The sequence below is a fragment of the Anabrus simplex genome, chromosome 11 (genome assembly GCF_040414725.1).
Source record: "Anabrus simplex isolate iqAnaSimp1 chromosome 11, ASM4041472v1, whole genome shotgun sequence".
Classification (NCBI taxonomy): Eukaryota; Metazoa; Arthropoda; class Insecta; order Orthoptera; family Tettigoniidae; genus Anabrus; species Anabrus simplex.
Genome location: NC_090275.1, coordinates 128483555 through 128508093, shown reverse-complemented (window position 1 = coordinate 128508093; position 24539 = coordinate 128483555). Strand labels below are relative to the sequence as shown.

Genomic DNA, 24539 nt, shown 5'->3' with positions numbered 1-24539 from the left:
ACAAATTGTCTACTCATCTGTGAAAGAAGGCATTTTGAAGTGCAATGTGACAATCCATGTGGATTTTGTGATATTTATTCGAGAGGTGGATCTATATTATTTTTTTTGAAAATTATGTGACAGTTTGTGTTGTTGGTTATGACAAAGTTAACTTCAAGAAATCAGGTGTGTTAAAGTAATGTACCTTTACTATCGGTACTGTGTGAAAACGTTCTATCGCTTGCTCCCCAGTGAGGTTATTTCATTGGTCGAGCAGGGCTCGACTTTCGGGGGGAGGAAGATGGTACAAGTGAACTATGTAATGCGAGTGGAATGTATTTTTTTTAAGACTTTGTTTGTAAAATATCATATGATGTTTTATTTTTATTGACCTAACCTGTACTGTATAATGTTGTAACATAGGCATTTGTAAATAGTAGAATTCTGTCTATAGTTCCTGGAAAGATCCAGAAAGTTACATAACTTTTGTACAGGGTGTGTTACTTTGTTGGTATGTGTTCTAGAAAGTGTGTTCTGTCTATTCTGGAAAAATACGACTTTCGCGATCATGCGTATTCTAGAATGTTAGTCAAAGTTCGCGATCGAAAGTAAGGTTGTGATTGGTGAGTCTAGGTGGCGATAGGGAACACATGCATGCTGATTGGCTGCCTCCAAGGCCAGTAATTCCTATATATTGTGAGCAAGGCAGTGTTAGAATTAATTCTGTATCCTGAATTCTGTCGGTCTCGGTTTATCTGTCTGCGAGCAGCCTATCTGGTTGACGTCCCCCGGTTTCCGGAATGGCACACTCCTCGGGTAAGCATTCTTGAATTCCTTTCCTGCTAAAATTTCCGTAATGTTCCGATTTGCTTTTCATACAGGAGTCTGCCTTAACCTCGCCTAGATTCACCAAATTAGTTACTTATGACACCTTAGTTTTTCAGCTGGACTTACCTGTTCGTTTCCGAGGCATTCCCATTTCTTGTTTCACTAAAATATGTATATTGTAGTTTAATATTATTTCCCTTGGGGTTTACCTCTGGTAGTTCTGTATCACTTTAGGTATGCTAGATTTTGGAGAAACTCTTCAACTTCACTGTATATTGCATTGTACAACTGCATTGGTAAATAGATGTATAGTTGACTTGAAATTTGAATTTACACTGCTACGAATAACCTATGTATATCACTGAACTTATAGCTCACAACTTGGAATGCATTTGTAAAATTATCTTGTAAATAATATTTTTAAAAACTAGGGATCACAGTGATTCATTTCGGAATCCGCTATCTAAGCCATGTCCATGCCTTTGGTGGGTTCCCAGCCTTTTCATCTTCCTGGTTTGTTGTTCACTAGTTGGCCCTACTGATATTTCATACATGTTTTGTTGGAGATCCGAGTAATGCCAGCTACTGTTTTTCCGAGTGTGTAGTGTTTTCTTATATTGTGTAGTTTGTTCTTACCTTCCCCTTTTAACTCTGTTTGTGCCTTGTTTTGTGTTACCACTGTAGTAGAGGTAACACAAACAATAGTCAATGAGAGTAACACAGATGACTATCATTTGTTACAGCAGCAGAACCTTTACTGGGAAAAAATTTTTTGCTATTTTCTTTACGTAGCACCAACACAGATATGTCTTATGGCGACGATGGGATACGAAAGGCCTAGGAATTGGAAGGAAGTGACTGTGGCCTTAATTAAGGTACAGCCCCGGCATTTGCCTGGTGTGAAAATGGGAAACCACGGAAAACCATCTTCAGGGCTGCCGACAGTGGGGCTCAAACCCACGATCTCCCGATTACTGGATACTGGCCGCACTTAAGCGACTGCAGCTATCGAGCTCGGTACTGGGAAAAATAAGAACTAATGATTTCATAGTCACATGAACTGGAAAATACACTGAATCTGTGAGATGGGAGTTTGGCAAATTCATTATTTGCACAGTGTAAGATGAGTGGCAAGCAAGGTTATCTATCAGCTCTAGTGAGTGACTGGAAATGTCATTGTACACCTGGAAAATATTATTGCAAGTAATGAAGCAGCTCCAGTGACAAAATGGTCTTCTGAGAAACTCACAGATTTTAAATTTTTTCACATGCTGCACTTTCTTCTGGATTTGTTTTGAAATCATGAAGAATTTCTCTCGTCTATTTATGAGGGAGCAGCTATTTCACACCGCTACTGAACTATATGCAAAAAATACAGTAACATCACTTGAATTATTCAGAACTACGCCTGGCCCAAATGAAAATAAATTTAAAACAAACACATCTATTAATGGCACTTTCCAAGAGATACAGCTGAAGTGAATTGGTCAGTTGCTAGTTCTGCTGCCGATTTGCAGAAAGAAAAACTGATTAGATACTTCAGGGAAAGATTTTTGGTTCACGAAACTGTAGAAAAGTGCACAACCATATCTGATACTTTCCACCGGTCAACTGAAAATGATTTGGAAATTCATGGTGTTGGTGACATTTCAATGTTGGCAGAGCATTTGAGGAAACAAGTCACAAAATGTGAAAATGATGGGAATGCACACAAAATGATTTGTACGAGAGGAGAAAATTGTTTAACTGTTAGAATTGGCAGGCAGTAACAGACTTCCTATCTGAGACATCTGGTACTGTGCATGTGAGCGAGGATTTAATCAGATGAACTTAGTTAAAGACAGATTCAGATAGTCATTAGAAGCAAACATTTCGTGTTATCTGAACAAAACTGCAGTCAAAGAATTTGATCCTGCAAGGACTGTGGACCCGAGGTTTCTTGGTAGGAACAACACAAGGCGCATCCATGATGACAAAAGACCATGCAAGAATCAGATCATTATTCTGCAAGATTGTTAAACTATGTTTAATACCTTTTGAATTTTATAAAATAAATCTGACATTAGCATTTACAGCTAATATTCCTATAATTCCTCTTTAATTTAACATTCTGGATGGTTTAAATGTGTAGATTAGAAAAATTAACACTGGAAATCTTGAAGATTTTCCAAGATATTTGCTGAAGAGTTTCCCTGCTGGTCCCTTTAGAACATTGATCTCATCCTTACATTTGTGTTGTCAGCAACGACACTTTACTCTGAATCTTTAATTGAGAGGAATTTCCTTTGCTAGACTAAACCTATAATCACAACCTTATCATCAAGTAGAATCTCAAGAGGAGATTTTAATTTATCCAGTTTTAAAAAATTAACATAACATCATCTTGTATGACTGGAATATCACCATTACAAGGACGCAATATACAAGAACTGTACATTAAAAAAGAAAGACTAAAGTATTACCTATATACAATGTTACAAAAAATATATATATATTTTTAGTGCGTCTACTTGTCAACTTTGCCATATATTTTGGTACATCCTTGCATCTTCTTTAAGCTTGAAGATTTCCCCTGTAAAGAACAAAACATGTTCTTATTTAAAAAATAAAAAAGTGTATTTCTTCTAAAAGGTCATTTTGATTTAAGTATTATGTCAATAGAAAAAATTAAAATCCACAGCCTCCTCCCAGTCACTCGACCAGGTCAGAAATGAAGGCCCCATCTAGCTGTGAGGATAGGAATTGTGCCAGTTGGCGAAGTCTGTCGCACTCCTCCGGACTGGGCAAGTTGGCGGTGCAGTTAGGAGCGCGCAGCTGTGAGCTTGCGTCCGGGAGATAGTGGGTTCGAATCTCACTGTCGGCAGCCCTGAAGATGGTTTTCTGTGATTTCCCATCACCAGGCAAATGCTGGGGCTGTACCTTAATTAAGGCCACGGCCGCTTCCTTCCCATTCCTAGGCCTTTCCTATCCCATTATGGCCATAAGATCTATCTGTGTCGTTGCAACGTAAAGCAAAAAAAAATAGAATAGAACTCCTCTGGGACAATGATCAACGGCTGATAGATGAAATGATATAGGAGAGTGTTGCTGGAATTAAAGATAACAGGGATAATCGGAGTACCTGGAGAAAAACCTGTCCCACCTCCGTTTTGTCCAGCATAAATTCACATGGAATGACCGGGATTTGAACCACGGAACCCAACGGTGAGAGGCTGGTGTGCTGCCGCCCGAGCCATACAGGCTTTGTTATATCAATACATTGGTGACTCATAGAAACTTGTGAAATTGTTGGAATTAGTGAGTTCCACAATTATAGTCCACATGGAGCTGTATTGCAGATGGAGTGGGAAGAAAGCATTGCCGACAAAAGAGCGCGGGACAACGAAGAGAAGGAGCAATGTTGCAATACATGTGGCAAGAGAGCTGTGTTCACTGTGCTAATTGTTTCTTAACAGTGAAGGTTACTTCATGCTTGCACTTTTGTGTCCGCACAAATAATTATGCTGTTATTCATAAACTGCTTTTTTTTTTCTATTTGCTTTAAGTCGCACCAACACAGATATGTCTTATGGTAACGATGGTATAGGAAAGGCCTAGGAATGGGAAGGAAGCAGCTGTGGCCTTAATTAAGGTACAGCCCCAGCATTTGCCTGGTGCGAAAATGGGAAACCACGGAAAACCATCTTCAGGGCTGCCAACAGTGGGGCTCGACCCCACTATCTCCCGATTACTGGACACTGGCCGCACTTAAGCGACTGCAGCTATCGAGCTTGGTAAACATTTTTTTAAAGATGTGAGCATGTGCATAATAATAATAATAATAATAATAATAATAATAATAATAATAATAATAGCATAGTTGAACAGTTAAGTTTTAAATATTGTTTGTGTATAATATATGCCTAGAAGCTTTTAACTTGAATCCAATGGCGGAAAGTGAAGAGACTGAGGAAACGTTTTGGCAAAGGTATTCCTACATCGAGATGTTATTTGTTATGTACGACAGTAATCTGACCTGGAGAAAGTTAATAATGGTCCTCTGCTTGAATAAAGTGTTAGATAGAACTGCAGCTGCAGCTAGAATAAGCAAAGGCACTATAGTTAAAGTAGGAAAAGACAAGTATGCTTATTGTAATTTTTTTTTAACTTTACGTTGCACCGACACAGATAGGCCATATGGCAATGACGGGATAGGAAAGCCCTAGGATTGGGAAGTAAACGACAGTGGGGTTCGAACCCACTATCTCCCGGATGCAAGCTCACAGCTGTGCGACCCTAAAAGTATGGCCAACTCACCCAATGACTATTGTAAATGGGCAACTGTCGTAAGAGAATTATTTTTACTGACATTGAAAAATATACTGCACTGCCAAAAGTCATGGGAAGATACAGAATGTCATGTTAAGAACGAGTTGCGCCTCAGCGAGCCCTAAAAACGGCAGCAATACGGCAAGGCATTGACTCTTACAAGGTGTTGGAATCTTTCTAGAGGGATCTGGACTCACGCATCTTGCACTGCTACCCACAATATCTGTCTTGTGTAGTTGGTGCAGGGTTCATGCAGCATACACCAGCATCGAGAGCATCCCATAAATGCTCGATTGGATAAAGATTGGGGGATCTGGAGAGCCAGTCCATGGTCGTAACTTCACTGGAGTGCTCCTCCAACCACCTGCATGCCACCACAGAGCAGTGACATGGCGCAATGTCCTGTTCAACCATGGCATATCCATCAAGGTACTCTAAGGCCAGAAAGGAATGCAGATGGTCAGAAAGAGTGTCCACATAACGTGCATCTGTCAGCGCTCCCTGCAGTCGGACAATGATGCCTAATTGTGACCATGAGAACGCTGCCCAGACCGCAACCGAGCCACCTCTCGCCTTGATACGACCTTGTTGACATGCAGGATCCAAGCTTCATGGGACATATGCCATACGTTCACGCGCCCATTAGCTCGATACTACTGGAACCAGGATTCATCGGATCATACCATACGCCGCCACTGTTCCACGGTCCAATTCCGATGTTCGCGAGCCCATGCATGTCGTTGAGCTCTGTGTCGAGGGTCAGCCAAAAGACTCGAGTTAGTCGTCCGCTGGTAAAGCATATGCGGTGCAGCTGCGTCCTTACAGTTCTGCTAGAAATGGGCTCCTCACTCCCAACATTCAACTGGGCGGTGATCCGACTCACCGCAGCCCATCAAGCGCCCAGCATGGCGACGTGATGGCTGTTCGTTAAATACCTGTGCTCTTCCTGTATGGCGGTTAACACAGGTGGTAACATTCTCTCTGCAATATTGAAGATCCACCCTCGAAACTGTCGACCTCAGAAACCTGAATTCATGTGTAATCTTTGAAATGCTATGACCCATAGACCGTGCACCAATGATCATTCCAAGTTCAAAGTCGGTTGCCATCTTCACGACACTCAGCTCGGCTACGCCGCAACGTTCAGGGGTCATACACAGCACATTTTCTAATGGAAAACCCAATCCTGTGACTTTTGGCCACTCAGTGTATTTGTTCTTGCCACAAATAGGCCACTAATCTTAATTATACATTACATATGCTTATTGCATTATTTAAAATACATCTTTAACATGCGATACTGACGTTGCAGAGAAGAGGCCGGCGTTGCTCTCTTAAACGTCCATCCCATTGTTGTTCCGTGTGGACTATAACTGACAATTCACAAAATGGAGAACTTTCCCGTTTCTACAACTAACTTACGAAATATACATACGTCTTACCTGAGCATTTAACTTTTGAAATAATTAATATTGAATAATTCTTATGTAAGAATCTTAAGCGGTTGTGAAAAACATCTTGTGAAGGAGTGACAGATGTACTATCACAACATGATGGGAAAAACACAAAGACAAGTCAGTATAGGAAGACAACAGGCAAGGACAATCGACACATCTCTCTTCTCGCCCCCAATGAGCTCGTTTCTGCTTCCCGGCTTCATCAGGAGGGCGGGCTGCAGTCTTCACGTGGGAAGTAAGACAGATAAACAGATGAAGACTAGGAATACAGGACAAACAAAAAACACTTCTTATCATTCTGCACAACACACTCAGGAACTACAATGGAACATTGTTGGAAAGATCAGAAGTTAACCCCACATAGTCCCTCAGCATTTCTGTTAAATATTCCTGCTTTTGATCTTGGTGCCAGTTCTTGATAAAAGTTCTTAGAAGGTTAATTTTCTTGACCGGTATGACCCCTATATGGTTTCTATTATGCCATACCTCCCAAAACCACACCAATAACTACAATATTTCTACGAAAATGTAAGGAAAACAATTTAAAATGTAATTCTAAATTAGAAGACGCTGACAGTACCTGGGTGTCCTCAGACAGGGCCACCTGGCTCAACCGGTGAACCAGGAAGGACTCGTGATTTAGCTGCGGTTTGGAAGATGGCAGCACCACATCTCCAGGATGTCTCTCCACCTGCCGCCTGCCTCGCGGGATAAACTCCTGGAACGAGTTAATAAAATCCAATTTGTATGTGAGCTACTCCTTTTGGCTTCAGAATAACATCAAATATTGTAATTTTGAATAATACATAGGACATCTTACCCTACTTCCAACAAATGGACTGTGAATACCCAGAGTACTTAAAACTAAATCAAATCATTTTATATATAAAGTGCACATTTATCCATCATCAACAGAAATTCCTGTGGGGCGCCAGTAAAACACGTCTGAACAGTCTGACGTTCAGCACCACAGTCACACCTAGGGGAGGATGTCAAACTCTTCTTATACAAAGAGTCTGCGCACCTTCCACACTATGTCCGTATTTTGTTCAAGACAGACCATTTCTTCAAAACCTGCTGGCCTATAGAGGATACAAGGAACTAGTCTACAATATATTTGGCCACCAATCTGTTACAGTAACTCCATTGTTACCCATAGTCTGTGCAGTTTGTAGTGACTGGCAACGGGATGGTAGGGATGTCTTAAGATGAGAATCAGGGAGAGCAAATAAACATCACAGAGCTGTGTTTGCTATATGGCTAAGGATGAGTGCCTTCAAGCCTGGTGTAAGTATCGTTAAACCAACGAACACCACCCCAAGCCCACGTATACCCTCAGCATTTCTGTTAAATATTCCTGCTTTTGATCTTGGTGACAGTTCTTAATAAAAGTTTCTTGACCGGGATGACCCCTATAAGGTTTCTATTATGCCATAATACGATGTTGTCTAAAGGGAACCGATTTTCTTATTGGCCAGCTGCACTTCGTTGCAACCGCCATTTACAGAAATAAATACCCGCCGTAGATAAATCTCAGGTCAGAACGACGTCAGTTATGCCCAGATTATTCTGACTCGCATCCAATGCCCAGTCATTCATCAGCATACCAAAACTTTCTGAGTGTAGTTTCACGTATGTCACCTATATAGAGGTATGTTACCATGTCTGCTCCCTGCACAAGTAGTTCTGTATACATCACATTTCATTGGAGGATGTTGAGTTGAGCGTGTAGCATTGAACAGTTTCTTGCTGCTACAATCTGTTTGTTGTGCGTATTCCCAGTGTTTGTATCTACATGGGAGGTGAATTGTATTTTGCCAAGTAGAAAAGTCCATTGCCAACTTAATACAATGGGCACTAATTGTGTTGAAACCTGAAATTAGTTACTAAATACAGAAGCGCCTGCAGGAATTTGGACATTTCTCCCAGGGCAAGGGAAATGGCACTACCCAGTTTAAAAAAATGTATGTCTTTATTTTTTGTATCTTTTATTTTGTTTCTGTATGTTTCTTCTTTATTACATACAACTGCCCCTAGTTTAACACACACTGCAAATGCCATTAATGTCAAAGGACCTCCTTGTAAACCACATTCACATTTTAAATGAATATTTTTTCACAATTCTCAATCAGTCTTCCCTGGTCAAGCCCTTGTACAATTTTAACTTTGACATTGTCAAAGCAAACACCGCTACATACAACTGTCCATAGAGTAAAGAGCAGGTCAGTGTTGGAAGGTGCACGGTCAATTTGCGGAATGAAAACGATATTGACGGATGACGAACCTGCCAATACCTCTGCAATAATTACGTTTGGTTTGCGGTCTATTGTTATAAGATTTCTGATGAGTATGACAATAGCTCCCACAGCTTATGAAGTAGCATAGATCATTGAGGAACTCAACTGAATAGTACAGTTCTGCAGTATCCCCACTGTCAGAATCAATGGAATATTAAAACAAAAATTATATAACTGGTCCACCTTAGTCAATACAAGTGTGTCTTAAAGGAGAAAATATTAGAAAATTCACACAGTTGGTAAATGTTTCAGTCCCACTGAGCCTTCTTCAGCCTTAAAGACAGAATATAAAGTTAATACAACACTTGAAAAACACAATACTAAAATGTCCTATAAAAAATTAATCATGAAGTGTCGTAGAAACACAACCAAAAACATCAGATAACATATAAAATCTCTTGTTCTTGAAGTCTTGATGTAAAAGGCAACTTAAGATGTGCGAACAGTGGTTTCAGATATCAATTTGTAAAAATGATATAGGCTAATTATATTAGGAGCAGTCAAATAAAATCTGAATACGTGCCATAACACAAATTCTGCGCGAAAGGTGGCAACAATGTTATTACATATCGCTACTGCCATCGCTGTGGTAGGGGAAAGGCATACAGTAGTGACAACTCACTGGTGTACACAGATGTTAGGTTATGTCTTTGTTGGTCTAGCGTGTTCGTACAGATGCAGAAATTGAGGCAAGCAGAGAAGTGTGATTCGTTTTCCAGTGTCTGAGGGTGCTGGAGTACACGAGACTATCTGCTGTGTACAGCGAACACTGTATGTCCATGATGAGTGTGCACGAGTGGCATAGATTCCGAGAAGAGCGCACATCACTGCAAGACGATGCGTGCACAGGAAAGGCCCATCGAGGCCTTATCCGGGAAAACCCAAATCATAGAGGATGGACATCGGTTTCATTTTAATGAGGAAGTGCAAGAGTGGATGCAGTTGCGGATCCATCAGCAACCTACCTCTTTCTACAAAACTTGAATTGATTGTCTCGTCTCCCAGTGGGATACCTGTATTAACGCTTTTGGAAATTAATTTTGAATAAAAGCATTCCCTGACCACGTTGTAGCGGGTGTTCAGTTTTCATTTGACTGCCCCATATAAATTACGTACCTGGTCAATACAAGTGTACAGTCAATAAGAAAAAACTCTCTGCACTGTTCCCTCTAACTGACGAACACTTAATAACATCGTCATTTTTGACATAAATATGTCTTAATGGCTGGGGGTCGTCTGAAAAATTACCATCAAAAAATGGATAATGGAAGTGTAATCTGGCAACTATGCAGATTGTGATGTGAAGTATGGATGGATGGCCAGGCAATGTTACCTAGCAACCGCATACGCCAGTCATCCAGGTGGTGGTGATTGTTTTAAGAGGAAGTACAACTAGGCAACCATCCTCTCTATAACACTAATCAGAGGGAAAAATGGAAGGGATCCGACACTTCAAAACATGAAGATATCGGTCGAAGAAAGACAAGGGCCACGAAGGGCGTGAAAATGAAAGACTCCCTAGCCCTCGCAAACCAAATAGCGTCAGGGTCGGAAAAAAACAAGAGATGACCAAGTGAGGTCAGATAGGATAGATGAAAGCGAGGAGCCTGGCACAAGTAAGTGAAGCAACGCCAGGACTCAGCTGAGGGCCCCGGGGTCGCCAACCCACGCTCCAAAATTCAGAGCCTCTGAGGCCCCTTTTAGTCGCCTCTTACGACAGGCAGGGGATACCGTGGGTGTTATTCTACCACCCTCCACCCACAGGAGGAAGTCATCCAGGCCTTTTCAATTTTGACATGCATGGTTGCATGCTCACAGTTATATATGATTGATCTAGTTTATCTGGAATTGATGTTGGCTTCATCTGTTGCCTGAAGAACCGCACAAGTCTCAACATAACCTCACCCAAATGTACGCTCATCAAAGAAAACTCTATAAGCATCTGTTAGCTCTCAAGAAATCAGCCTATATGGAAGACCACGCAAAGATACAAGCTAAGGAAGCTCTTAAAGACCCCTACATAGCCTTGAAGAAAAAGGTACAAAATCAATCAAATCATATAACCATCGAATCTTGGGAAACCCACTTCACAACAATTCTCAACAAAGAAAACAGAACCCGAGCTCTCGACATCAGAGAACAGAACAATACAACAATATCTGCAATAACCCTTACAGAATTAAAAGAGACGGTATTTACCATGAAAAAGCGGAAGGCTGCAGGGCCAGACGGGATATATACTGAAAATCTACAAGACTCCCTAGAAATACTAGATCCCGTATGGACAAAACTCTTCAATAGAAGTCTTGAAAGCGGATTTATCCCAGATAGCTGGAGGCAATCACGAATGAAAATCCTCTATAAAGGAAAAGGAGAAACCAATGATGAAAAGTCATACAGAGGAATAGCGTTAGAGAACAACTCCTTCAAGATTTATGAAAGAATTCTCACCCGGCGACTTGAGAGGGAAATTGAAATCCACATTCCGGAGGAGCAATTTGGATTCAGGAAAGGGAGAGGGACCCTGCACACAACTGCAAATCTACTAAACGACACACATGAGGCACTAAGGCACAGAGGAGGAAAATTTCACGTTGTCTTCATTGATTATACGAAAGCCTTCGATTTTCTGAACAGAGCCAAGTTAATAAAGAAGCTAGAACATATGATTGGACAAAACAACCCTCTGGTAAATACAATAAATAATTTGCTAGCATTCAGTTTCGTTGAAATCGAAGACGGTGTAACAACCTCGTGAATACTGGGGATAGCAAAAACAGCGCTGTCAAGACTAGCGTATATGCTTGCAAAAGAACGCTTTTGCATAGAAGATATGAGGTACATCCTACAGCTACCATCTACACCACAAGCAGAAAAAGTCCTTAGGAAAAGAAAAGAAAAACAAGAAAAAATATGGCCGGAATTTTTCACAACAGAAGCCATGCTAGACCGAAGATGGAGTGGACCAAACCAGGTTTTGCGAAGTGCCATTACTAGACTATCTGTACATGGATTTCATCATAAATTGTGCATGAAAACATACTTCCATGACCCAGATGAAGACTGCTTATGCAAACTATGCAACAAAGTGTGTGAGCGTTATCATTTTACAATTTGTACACAGAGACACAAGACTCTAAAGGAATACAGCAAAGACGATCAATGTATACCAATTTTATGCACGTTTGTGCGCTCTTTCCTTAATAATAATAATCTCACCCATACTAAATGATGACATTAATGGCAACCGTGAAGAAATATTTGTTTCTCTGGAGAGTAAATACTAAAAGACATACCTGTGGTTCGGAGGCCGCGATCATATTATCCTTCGTTACATCCAGATTTGCTGACAGCCTTCTTTTCAGCACAAAAATAAGGTTAGGATGAACTTCTCCGGTTAGCGACGGAGAAATTATTCGGACTTGTGGAACGATACACTAGCTGCGTTATTAAAATGTTTCACCCTACATCTCGGAAACTTCTAAAGCAGTCGACTATAAAGAATATTGGCTAATTTCCTAACGTGCCATTTCACATTTCACGCAAACTACAAACCCATGCAAACCTAAACACTACTCGCAACAAGTTAAACCATGCTATACTTGGCGGCGTTGGCGCTACGAACAAGTGTACCAACTTAATACAGTAAATATTCAAAACTACAAAGGCGAAGAGTTTATACAAATGTTTAACTTTTCCTCAAAGTACGCAATCATTATTACGGTATCAATATTTAGTATACGTCAGATGGTCTTGTCTTGTCTTGCGGATATTTATTTGGGATTCAATAAATTCTTTCCCAGTCACGAGACCATTAATATATTACACTTATATCGCAAAAGCACACGATTACATCACTAATGCACGATTTTAGCATGATCACACGTAGATAGATGCACTTAAAGAAACAATATTATATCGGGTATAAGTAGATTCATGGAAGTATTACATTCGGTACTGAGCAGAGACACAAATAACTTAGTAAGTTGGAATAGGAGTAACGTGTTACACTGTACAAGATCGGAAGGTAATAAAAACCTTGATACAGTATTGTTGGGAGATCAGAAGAATGCACATGCCTGGTGAGGCACGGGGAGAAGAGGTTTTCACCAGCAGAGCCAGTGACGCAATGGTTACCATAGCAACTCCACTACTACCCAGGCGACTTTAAATTATCTTCTACTGGCAGCTCTTCATTCTTGTCAGCTGTAATTCAGCAAACTGCAAAGTGTGAGTCAATGTTTTCGTGTAGCAGATAAGAGCCGATCTGTCTGGGCAGAACAGGAAGTTCGTGCTTGCAGGCCACATTCCTCATTCTTGCGTTCTTCTCATCTCTACACAGTATCTACTCACCAGGAACATATAGCAGTGCCACCTCACAAACATGTCGGAAAAAAACAACTGAAAATTTGATCATAATTACAATTTGATGTGAGTGTTATCAAGGTATTCGTTTAAAATAGTAATGATCGTAAGCGAAGGTTGGTGCAACAAAACTGAAAGTCGTGTAGGGAAAGGTACTTGAACTTTAAGTAATTTCTGCATTAAAATGGCCTGGTGATGTCCATATTGGGGGCAATGAAAAAACAAGTGGTCACTATCGCCCTGAGATTCTCCGCAGGAACAAGTTGGGTCGTTCGTAATGTGAAATCGAGTTAAATATACTGGGGTTAAGGCATGATTAAAACGTAGTCGGATGATATTGGTAATGTGACGTCGTGTATACATACCATTTGCAAACCACGGCAGTGTGGGAATACTCGGTTGAATTTGATAGTAATGTTGGCCTTTCGTACGAGCAGATAATCGCCATTGTGTGCACCATGTGTGTTGAGCTGCAGTTTTGATATGTGGAAAGAAGTCGGGAATCGGAATTTTAATTTGTAATATATTCGCGGTATCTTACTTTAACAAGATGGCGTCAGCGAAGGATGTAAGTGAAGATAGCTCCCGGTTCTCTTGCGAAATAATCGGGAATAAATGTGGTGTAAACAAGAAGCGAGTGAAGAATGGTATCCAGTGTGAAAAGTGTTTAATTTGGTACCATTTTGAGTGTATATGTAGTGCTGGTTTTGCTGAAAATGAAGATACTTGGACTTGTGTTAGCTGTGGCGAGAGCAATTTGAATAGCGGTAACAAACCTAGGCCTACAACGGTCAACGAATCGCTGGCGTCTCATTACTTGGAGGATAGAGGTAATGATAACGTACTTGTAATTCTCTCTTTATTGCAACAGGATTTACAAGCATTAAAAGCGGAGAATGAGATTTTAAAGGAAAAGGTACGTTTACTGGAATCGAAAGTACCGGTACCAGTAAACTCTCAGAACACAGGTGGCTCCGAGAATTCTAGCGCGTGTTGTCAAGTTGCTTCAGATTCTAGGAGGAAAAGTGTACAGTTTAATAAGGACAACTTTGTAATTGACACCAAAAATAGATTTTCATCCCTGAGGGAGGTAAGCGATACGCAGGGTATCCGTATAGGAAGCAGTCAAACGTATAGCGCAAAATCCGTTACGAGAAGCGGCAAAGTTAGGCCTAAAATCCCACACAGTGCACCGGCGAAAGTATCGAACGTTCTTATATTTGGTTATAGCCAGGCGAGGGGAATTGCGGAGAAAATGGTCAATGAAGATATTACAGCATCGGCAGTCATCTATCCTGGGGCCCCAATGAAGAAGGTATTGGAAAATACGGAGCAGGCGGCAAGAAATCTCGGAAGTCGTGATGCAGTAGTGATCATCGGTGGGACGAACGACGTAGCTCACAACGACGCTAAGAATGTTATTTCGGAACTTAAATGTACACTAGGTAAGCTGACTCACACTAACATTTTTGTAGTGAACGTGCCCCACAGGCATGATTTGATTAGAGCCTCGTGTGTGAACACTGAAGTGGACAAAGTTAATACAGATATGGCTAAAATTTGTAAACATTTTCGTAATACACAGGTAATTGATAGCAGCAGTTTCGAGAGACACTGTTACACAAAGCATGGCCTTCATCTAAACAATTCAGGTAAACGAAAGATAGCAAATATTGTTCTAGATTTTATTAATCATAAGATATGTACTGTAAAAAAGGCAACTCCCTTGAGTTATAATACTGACCAGGAAAACTAGTAGAAAGAGCCAGCTGTACTTCAAGCTGGCTCAGCCAACTAGTAAATGAAACTCAGGAAAGTAAGGAATTTCAAGTTACCCAATTGCAACAGTCAATTTTTAGGGAGAAAGGGGGTCTGAGATTGCTCTTGATAAACTGTCAGAGTGTAGTAAATAAACAATTAAAATTCGGTACATTGATGGAATCTTATGAGACTGATGTGGTGATAGGAGTGGAATCGTGGTTGAGAGAAGGGGTGGGTAATAGAGAAGTATTTCCAGAAGGGTACACAGTCTATCGTAGAGACCGAGGAGATAAAAGGGAGGAGGGCTGTTTATTCTGGTGAAGGAAACATATTGTTCACATGAATGGTTTACCGATGAAAGGGATGAAATATTAGGGATAAAATTAATTTGTGATAATATGAAGGAGGTGGGAATTATAGGAACATACAGGCCAGGAAGAGAGGAAAGAGACATGGAAATATTTGAGAAAATAATAGATTATACTCATAAAAACAATAATAATGATGTGGTAATAATTGGGGGAGATCTGAACTTGCCTGAGGTTGAATGGAATGGAGCTGCAAGTGAAGCCCATGAACAGAAACTGGCAAATAAGTTAATTTGGGAGGGAGGATTTACACAAGTAGTACAAGAACCAACTCGTCTCAATAACTTACTATTATTATTTATTATACAATCTTCCTGCAACAGCTGCAGGTTGCCCAAAGACAAAGAGTACCTTCACAACAATAATGGATGTGGATACAATAGATAATGTGTTCGTATGATGTTAAATGTAGGCAGTCGAGTGAGGCATGTCAAACATTTATTTGAGGTCCGCAAGCATGGTTCTTGAAGATCATGATGGACTTCTTGAGTGTGGTAATGGCGATGTTATAGATAAAATCTCTATTTAGCCCAAAGGTATTGCAGAAGTTGACAAAAAATGCAGGTATTGTTCCTCGAGCACCTAACATCAAGCCGATTATAGAAATGGATGAGAGCTTATATTTTTGCTTGTAGAAGTCCGCCGTTTCTTCATAAATTCTTCTTTTTTCTGCATCGACCTCTTCCGGCTGGTTTTCGTTGGTCTCAAATCTAATTGTTGGATCAATGATGAAACCTTCAGAACAGGATGGCTTAAAAGCAATAATGTCAATGCGTCGGTTGCTTCCTCTGTTGGAGAGACCGTGTACTTCTTCATAGACATTATAACCTTGTCCTCTAAGAGCGTTAGCTATCATTGATCTGACTACATTATGGCGTGAGGTGCGCAGTAATTCACCATGTGGACAGGCTCCCAGGACGTGTGAAAGAGTTTCGAACTCTCTGTGGCAACGCCGACAGAGGCTGTTGCCCTGGGATCTGCCAGGTACAGTACGCACAGCAGAGACATTGGCGTTCATTTTTATTGCATCACGCCATTCACTGCAAGACAATCCTTTATGATCACGAATCCATGTATTCGCTGGAGTATACTGTTTAAATAGGACTACACCTTTGCCTTTATGCTCTTTTTTGCTCCAGTTGTCAAAGGCTCTTCTTCTCGGTTCGAGTCGGACTTTCTTTGTATCTACAAAGCCATGTCTTTTGTCTCGAATAGATTCTGTTTCTGCTACATTTAATACGGCAAGGCTTGTGCTGATTTCTTGACATAAGTTTCTCGTTGAATGTAGAAAATTACTATTGGAAGATTTCAAAATTTTGCATGCATTAATATGTTGCAGATATATTTCCCATGATACACAAAATAAACCCAGACCTTTAAATTTCATTTCAGCGTATATCATATCATTCGGGACATCCATGGGAAGTTGCAAAATTTCCTTTAATGCCCCCCTAACCATAATATCGGCGTCATTTGTAAATTTGACTGGAATCTTTTGTGGTGGTACTGTCTGAAATTTATATACCAAACTGGGACAGATTGAAGTGTTTATGATTACAAATTTTTGATCGGAATGCAAAAGGGGTGAAGAAATGAGGAGCTCTAGGGTGTTTTTGAGCTTATTTAGGACCTCGACGGACTGGAAGGTAATTTCATTGGAAAAATTTACACCCAAATATTTGATAGATTCTCCTTTCTTCAGACATGGTATCTGTTTTTCATCTGCCGTGAATAGTTTTTCTTCTGACAGGTGACCATGTTTGATGCATATTCCTTTACATTTTCCAGTATTGATGCTAAGTCCAATTTCTTGTAGTTGATGTATGGCCGCATGAGCAAGTACTAAAGCTGACTCAGAATCTTTTCCAACAATAACTACATCATCAGCAAAACTTAACACTGTTAGAGCTTCATGATCTGGACTCAACTGAAAGCCATATTGGGTAGATATCGACGTTTCGCTAAGGTCATCCAGAATATGATTGATGGCGAGATTGAACAGGATTGGCGACAGAGGAGAACCTTGCATAACTCCCCTGCTTATCAAGAGAGGTCTTGTTTTGCTTCCCTGCGTCTGAATTTGTGTGACATTTCCTGATTGCAGATTCATGATTAAATTCGTAAGTTTGGATGGAATTGGTAACGACTTTAGTGTCTCATTTAAATGGGCATGACCAACGTTGTCAAAGGCTTTCTGGATATCTAAGAATATAGCAGTCAGATTAGCTTGTTTATTTTTGGCTTCACGGAGAAGAGAGTCGAGTATCGCAGTGTTGACATGCGTTCCAGAGGAGTTGGTAAATCCTCGTTGATTGGGGTTTAAGACAACATGTTCACGAAGACGCCTGTCAAGGACCCGCTCAATTATTCTCCTTATTACTGAACAGATTGTGATAGGTCTCCAGTTCTTAATATTGAGTGAATCTCCACCTTTATGAATTAGAACAGTCCTGGCCTTTTTGAAGATAGAAGGTACAACCCCAGTTTTCAACATACGTGTGGCAATGTGAGATATTATGTCGATTGCAATACTTTCTTTGATAACTCTGACGAGGACGTGGTCTGGGCCGGGTGATGTGTCTACGGCTATATGATTAATAGCAAATCTGATTTCATCTGGGCTTATAGTGTCATTAAATAAAATGTCAATTTGTTCCCTATCAATATCACTTGTATGAGATGGGTATTCGGGTCGAATCATGTCATTAGGTTGCCCGAGAATTTCAGAGAAATAATGAAATATTTCATCCGAAGGAATTTTACAGTTTTCAGCATTGGAATTTAAAACAGATCTAATAGCCTTTCTGCGCTGATTGTAAAAGTGGTACTGGGTAAGCTGATATTTGTATTTTTCGCGGCGTTTTATTCGGTCCCGTTTTGTTGCCCGTTCAGGGTTGGTTGTCTGTTTATATTTCCTTTGGTTGTCTGTGATTTGTTTATTTTTCCTATACTGGTAGTATTTCCGTGACGGATGTTTGGGGCCAGGAAGTAGATCAATCGCAGAGGCCAAGAACTCACACCAAATGTTAATCTCATTGTCAAATTGCTCGTCTGTCAAATTGTTTAAAAATCTACTTCGCCACTGCATCATTTTCTGCTTAAATTCATGCGGTAGTGTGTTGACATCTTTAGTTTCCGTGTTAGCATTAGGGTCACTTTCTTGAACGATTGTTTGGACATTTTGAGAGGGATCAGCCCTCTGTCGATTTCTAGAAACTAAAATTTGACGGTGAATATCAGGATGAGCTCTGCTGATGTGTATTTTGACCCCACGGGAACTGGAGTAATGACATCCGCAGTGTGGACACTGACAATTTATGTTATCACATGCCTGGTTTGAAGAATTCGCACTGTGTCTAGCTGATAAATTTGTATGAAGAGTTTGAGATGCCTGAGGAATTCCTAAATTAACGTGCAACTGTTCACTATCTAGCAATGATGAGTCCTGAGATAGTTGCTCGTGAGCTCTTGCTATGTGTATGTTAATGCCCCTCTTTGTAAACTTTCTGTGACATATCTTGCATTCAATAAATGTAGGCACAGCACTTGAAGTGCTTGATGCTTCCCGAGAATCGACCATGCTTTGGAGTGTTTGGCTCATCTGTAATAATGCTGTTTTTGAATGATAGATCTTACCGAGTCAGATGGTTCTCTCCACTGCTAACACAAAGGTAAATAGCTGATGTGAAGTGTCAGAATAATAATACTGCTTTTATATCGTCATATGTTCAACGACAGTGGTACAGAAATCAACCAACGAAGCCGTCATAGAGGGTACCCCACAATGTTATCACGGAGGTTGTACATTGGTAATGTAACGGAGGAAAATCAGGTGCAGATCATTAAAATAATCTATACTATAACATAAAGGTTCTACCGCAGTATTTTCATCCAGTTAATTATATTGTAAGATTTGTTATATAAATTCAATATATATCCAATCAAATGTCCAAATGCAGCACCTAACCTAGATTGTTGGTATCGTATGTAAACAGATTAGATTGTTTAGCCGCAAACAATATGGTCACGAGATGATAAAATTCTTACTCATAAGGGCCTAAAGACTGCCAATTGTCCTAAACGGAGATTGTATTAGTTAATCTTCAAAATATTCGTGATATAGAATAACATAGCAACCATTCGATGAACGTAAATAAACAATACGTGTACTAACCTATAAGTATATGACAAAACAACTATAAACGCAGAAAACGATACAAGCCACAATGTAAACTATAAAACATATTTCAAAATATCACCAAGACCAGAAAAACTATAGTAAAAATGAATATTAACCGTAACAAAATGTCAAAATATCAAGATCGGGAAGTGTCTCTTAACACTCAAGTCACTTATTAAGCATCGGTGGTTAAACCACGGGAAATTGTTGATAAAACTGAGGTAATTGAAGGCATAGGTGACCATAAGGCTGTAATAATGGATGTAGGACTGGTACCAAAAAGGCTTAATAAGAGGGTCACACAAGACAAGAAATTGTACAGAAAAACTAAAGTTGATGAATTTGGGACTTACCTTAAATCACAATTCAGTTGTTGGATAAGTGAAGGGAGTAATGTGGATACACTTTGGGCTAAATTCAAAGGAATCGTTTGGGAAGGAGAGAAGAGATTTGTACCTGTTAAGAAGGGTAAAATGACCTCAGACCCTGTTTATTATACATGGGAAATAAGAAAATTAAAAAGAAAATGTAGAATAGTAAACAGGAAAATCAAAGAAGGTAGGGAGAGTAGAGAAAGTAGAAAACAGCTAATGAGGGAACTGAATAGAGTAAAAAAGGAAGCAAAAGAGAATTATATGAATGGCATTCTTCAAGAACGTAATGACCACAAAGGGAAATGGAAAAAGCTGTATTCATATTTCAGGAATCAAAAAGGAAATGGAATCCAAATACCTATAATGGTGGGAGAAGGGGGTGAACACTATTTAACAGATACTGAGAAAGCAAACCTCTTTAGTAGGGAATTTAGAGATTCAGTAGATGATTGTCAGGAGTTGGACACCGAAACAGAAGTTACAGAGGGACAGACACAGAGGGAAACAAGAAGCTTCTCGTTCACAAATGAAGATATTTTCAGAGAAATCCAACTGCTTCAGCAAGGAAAAGCAGCAGGAAGTGATCAAATTACTGGGGAGGTGATAAAGACAATGGGGTGGTACATAGTGCCTTATTTAAAATTTCTCTTCGACTATGTCATAAATAATAGTGTAATACCAAAGGAATGGAAGGAATCTATAATAATAATACCAATTTATAAAGGAAAGGGTGATAAAAGGAAACCACAGAACTACAGACCAATCAGCCTGACCAGTATAGTTTGTAAAATACTGGAGAGTTTAATATCAAAGTACATCAGAGGGATATGTGATGATAAAAATTGGTTCATGAGGAGCTAGTACGGATTTAGAAAGAAATATTCTTGTGAGGCACAACTGGTGGGATTTCAGCACGACATATCAGATCAGTTGGATTCAGGAGGCCAGTTAGATTGCATAGCCATAGATCTTTCCAAAGCCTTTGATACAGTGGAACATGGAATATTATTAAAGAAATTGGAGGGAATAGGATTGGACGTAAGGGTTACACGTTGGGTAAAAACATTTCTAAATTCAAGGGTTCAGAAAGTCAAAGTAGGAATTAACGTATCGCAGGAAGAGAAAGTTTGGAAGGGAATTGCACAGGGTAGTATAATCGGTCCGTTACTTTTCTTAATATACGTAAATGATTTAGGGAACAATATAACATCAAAAATAAGATTGTATGCAGATGACATAATTGTTTACAGGGAAATAAATACCATTGAGGATTGTTCAGAATTACAAAGGGACCTTGAGAGTATCCAACAATGGGTTAAAGAGAATAACATGAAAGTTAATGGAGGCAAATCAACTGTTACAACATTTACAAACAGGAGTTTTAAAACTGAATTTGAATATACTTTGGATGGGGTAGTTATCCCAAAAGATGGCAAGTGCAGATACTTAGGTGTAAGATTTGAAAGTAATTTGCATTGGAAGGGTCATGTGGATGACATTGTTGGGAAAGCATACAGATCGTTACATGTCATAATGAGGCTACTTAAAGGATGCAACAAAGAATTAAAAGAGAAAAGTTACTTAAGTATGGTTCGTCCATTATTGGAATATGCAAACAGTGTTTGGGATCCTCACCAAGAATACCTAATAAAAGAAATAGATAGTGTGCAGAGGAAAGCAGCACGATTTGTAACAGGGGATTTCAGGAGAAAGAGTAGTGTATCAGAAATGTTAAAGAAACTAGGGTGGGAAACTTTAAGTAAGAGACGGGAGAAAACTAGACTTATAGGTTTATATAGAGCCTATACAGGTGAAGCAGCATAGGGAGATATCCGTGAGAGGCTTCAGTTGGAAAATAATTATATCGGCAGGACTGACCACAAATATAAAATTAGAAGGAATTTTAGCAGAAGCGATTGGGGTAAATTTTCATTCATTGGGAAGGGTGTGAAGGAGTGGAACAGTTTACCAGGGGTAGTGTTTGATCCTTTTCCAAAATCTGTACAGATATTCAAAAAGAGAATAAACAGCAACAGAGAAAATAAATGAAGTGTTAGAGGGCATTCGACCAGTGCAGGTTATTGTAAATTAAAAATGTGTGTAAATAAATTAATTCCATCCCCTGGTCTAAGGAGTTTGGACAGCCAAAGTAGGGGACTGCCTGTAGGGGTGAAGTACAGTGGGGACTTCGAGGGCCCTGGGACCGCTACGGTAGCTGTGAAGGCCCTTCAGGAACTCTGAAAAGTGGTGGTAAAAGGGGCTCTGGTTAAGACGCAGCAGGTCGTTATGCTACTTAGGTTCCAGAATGGGTAAAGAAAAGAAAAAGTAAATAAATGCAATGTAAATTTTAATCTTATACCAGTTGTACAGTATCATTTGAAGTAATTCCACATACTGTATATCAGATGACTATATTTGTATGTAGTACAGGAGATATTATAAGTAGAATTTTGTAAACAATGTAAATTTATTAAGGATGAGCTGTGTGTTTAATAGAAAAAATCGTTAGCGTAAATTATATAATATTGTATTATAGGAAAATTTTATTATCTTGTTAATTTAATATTTAGTGCTTGACAATAATGTATTTTAGTGTACCATTTGCCACCGAGGTAAACACCTCATTTGCAAATAAAGAGATTTTGATTTTGATTTTGATTTGATTTTGATCTGCACTGGCGTCTTTCGCTGCTATATCGGCCATTTCGTTGCCTACGTGCCGATTATGCCCTTAAATCCATATTAGCGTTATAACAAAACCGGATGTTTCAAGTCGAAATAGAAGAGACTTAACTTCGTATACATATGTATTTGTATGAGGGGCGAGTGATTGCAGAGCTTGTAAAACACTTTGAGAGTCGCTGAATATATTTATTTTTTTGGATTGCAACTGTTGAACATATGCGAGGGCTTGGTATATGGCATATAATTCTGCTGTAAAGATAGTTAAATTATTAGGTAACGGATATTTAAAGCTAATGTGTAGTTGTGGATCGTAAAATGCTGCTCCGACTCCAGTATTTGATTTTGACCCATCGGTGAATAGGTGGTAATCTGATGAGGTTATGGGGCTTTTAAATTTCTTATGAGCGTATAATGTGGGATAAGGTGCAGACATTGATTGGTTTGATGCATCAGAAGGGGCAATGATAATAGAAGGACGGAATGTTTGAATATCATAGTGGTATGAATACGTATTAACGCGTGGTGTACGAAGTATAGATACGTCAGATGGTAATAAACGTGGACCATGGTCGATGGTTCATGCCGGAACACATTGTGAAGGGGTTTGCAGCTAACCACAACAGCTATAACTGTCTGTAACCATATCAGAACCATATGCACTAAGATCAGAAGACAGGAACATTTATCGACGATAAGAGGTTTCATTGTGGTAGGCCTATAGGTATTCAAACAAGCCGAATGTATAATGTCTACAACAATATAGAACATCGCACATGTTTCGAAATGCCGCCAAAATTGAAAACAGGTTGATTATGAACACGCGGTCTCTGCCACATATTGTCTACCTAGTTACGTACCATTATTACACGAAATTTGCTGATTTGGTGGATACCGTAAGATATATCCGGACTTTCATAATGTCTTCTGCTGTGAGTCACTTGCAGCTTACCTCCGTCAGGAATGGGAATGTTCGATTATATAACTATAAGAATGAATTATATTTTAAAATGTTAACTGACGCGAAAATTAAATGTAGAAATCTGTGGGATAGGCAAAACGAGTCACAAACTTTCCATTCGAAAAATATAAGTCGGTATACATACAGTATATTTCCATTTTACTGATATGTCTCTCTGTTCGGATTTTCCCCCCTCTCATCCTTCCCAACCTCACACTCCCCCCGAAATGTTTGAGTTTATGCTAAATACAATTGATTTTTCTAACATTAAAATCTTTACCTCGTTCAAGAGAAAGTAAACATGTATTTTCAACTGTACTGCTAGATGCCACAAGACACGGTATACTTCAGTTCAATCAACATTGGCAAACTGTTGTGAAGACATTTTGATTGATATTTAACAAAATATGATAAATTATATTTTCCAACGTATCTCTTCGCAAAAATGTGATGGCGGGTGATGGCCAGACGTCCCATTTTTTAACGGGGATGTCCCCTCTTTTGTCGACTCTCGTCCCGTTGTCCCCATGAAACTCGGTAAATTGTCATTTTTTATTAATGTCGGTCTCATTTTGTCCCTTTTTTAATAACGCCACGACCGAAGTACACACCCAAAAAGAAAGTAGTCCACAGCCTGGAGTTCCGGGTGACTAGGTTGCTGATAATCCCAGGCAATGTATAGGGTGCAAATGCACATTTTACGTCAAACACAACACGATTGATGTAAAAAAAAAAGCAACGGCAGGCACAACACAAGCACTACCCTTCCGCAACGAGCATTCGACTATCGAACTTGGGAATCTGATTCTGCCTCACAGTAAGATGTACACCACCCCATGCAGTGAAGCATGATTGGACACCTCGTGACATGCTGCGCATGCTGTCCACAAGGCGGTTGAGGCTGCCCTGGTCGATATGTTCCAGTCTTGCACAACAGCCCTCCGGAGGTCGGTCAAGGTGAAAGGTGGATTCGTTCGTC

The 24539-nt window shown here is 39.7% G+C and overlaps 1 protein-coding gene across 2 annotated transcripts in view; it reads right to left on the bottom strand.

The window, feature by feature from the left end:
• The window catches only part of shtd (shattered), a 786765-nt gene extending 774316 nt beyond the window's left edge, over nt 1–12449 (bottom strand). For both annotated transcript variants that reach the window (XM_067155551.2, XM_068229717.1), the window contains exons 1-2: nt 12166–12449; nt 7153–7290 (exon numbers count right to left, since the gene is read on the bottom strand). In XM_067155551.2, the coding sequence (XP_067011652.2) occupies nt 7153–7290; nt 12166–12189 (162 nt within the window). In that variant the 5' untranslated portion in view covers nt 12190–12449. The remainder of the gene's footprint in view (nt 1–7152; nt 7291–12165) is intronic.
• Nucleotides 12450–24539: the final 12090 nt, after the last annotated feature.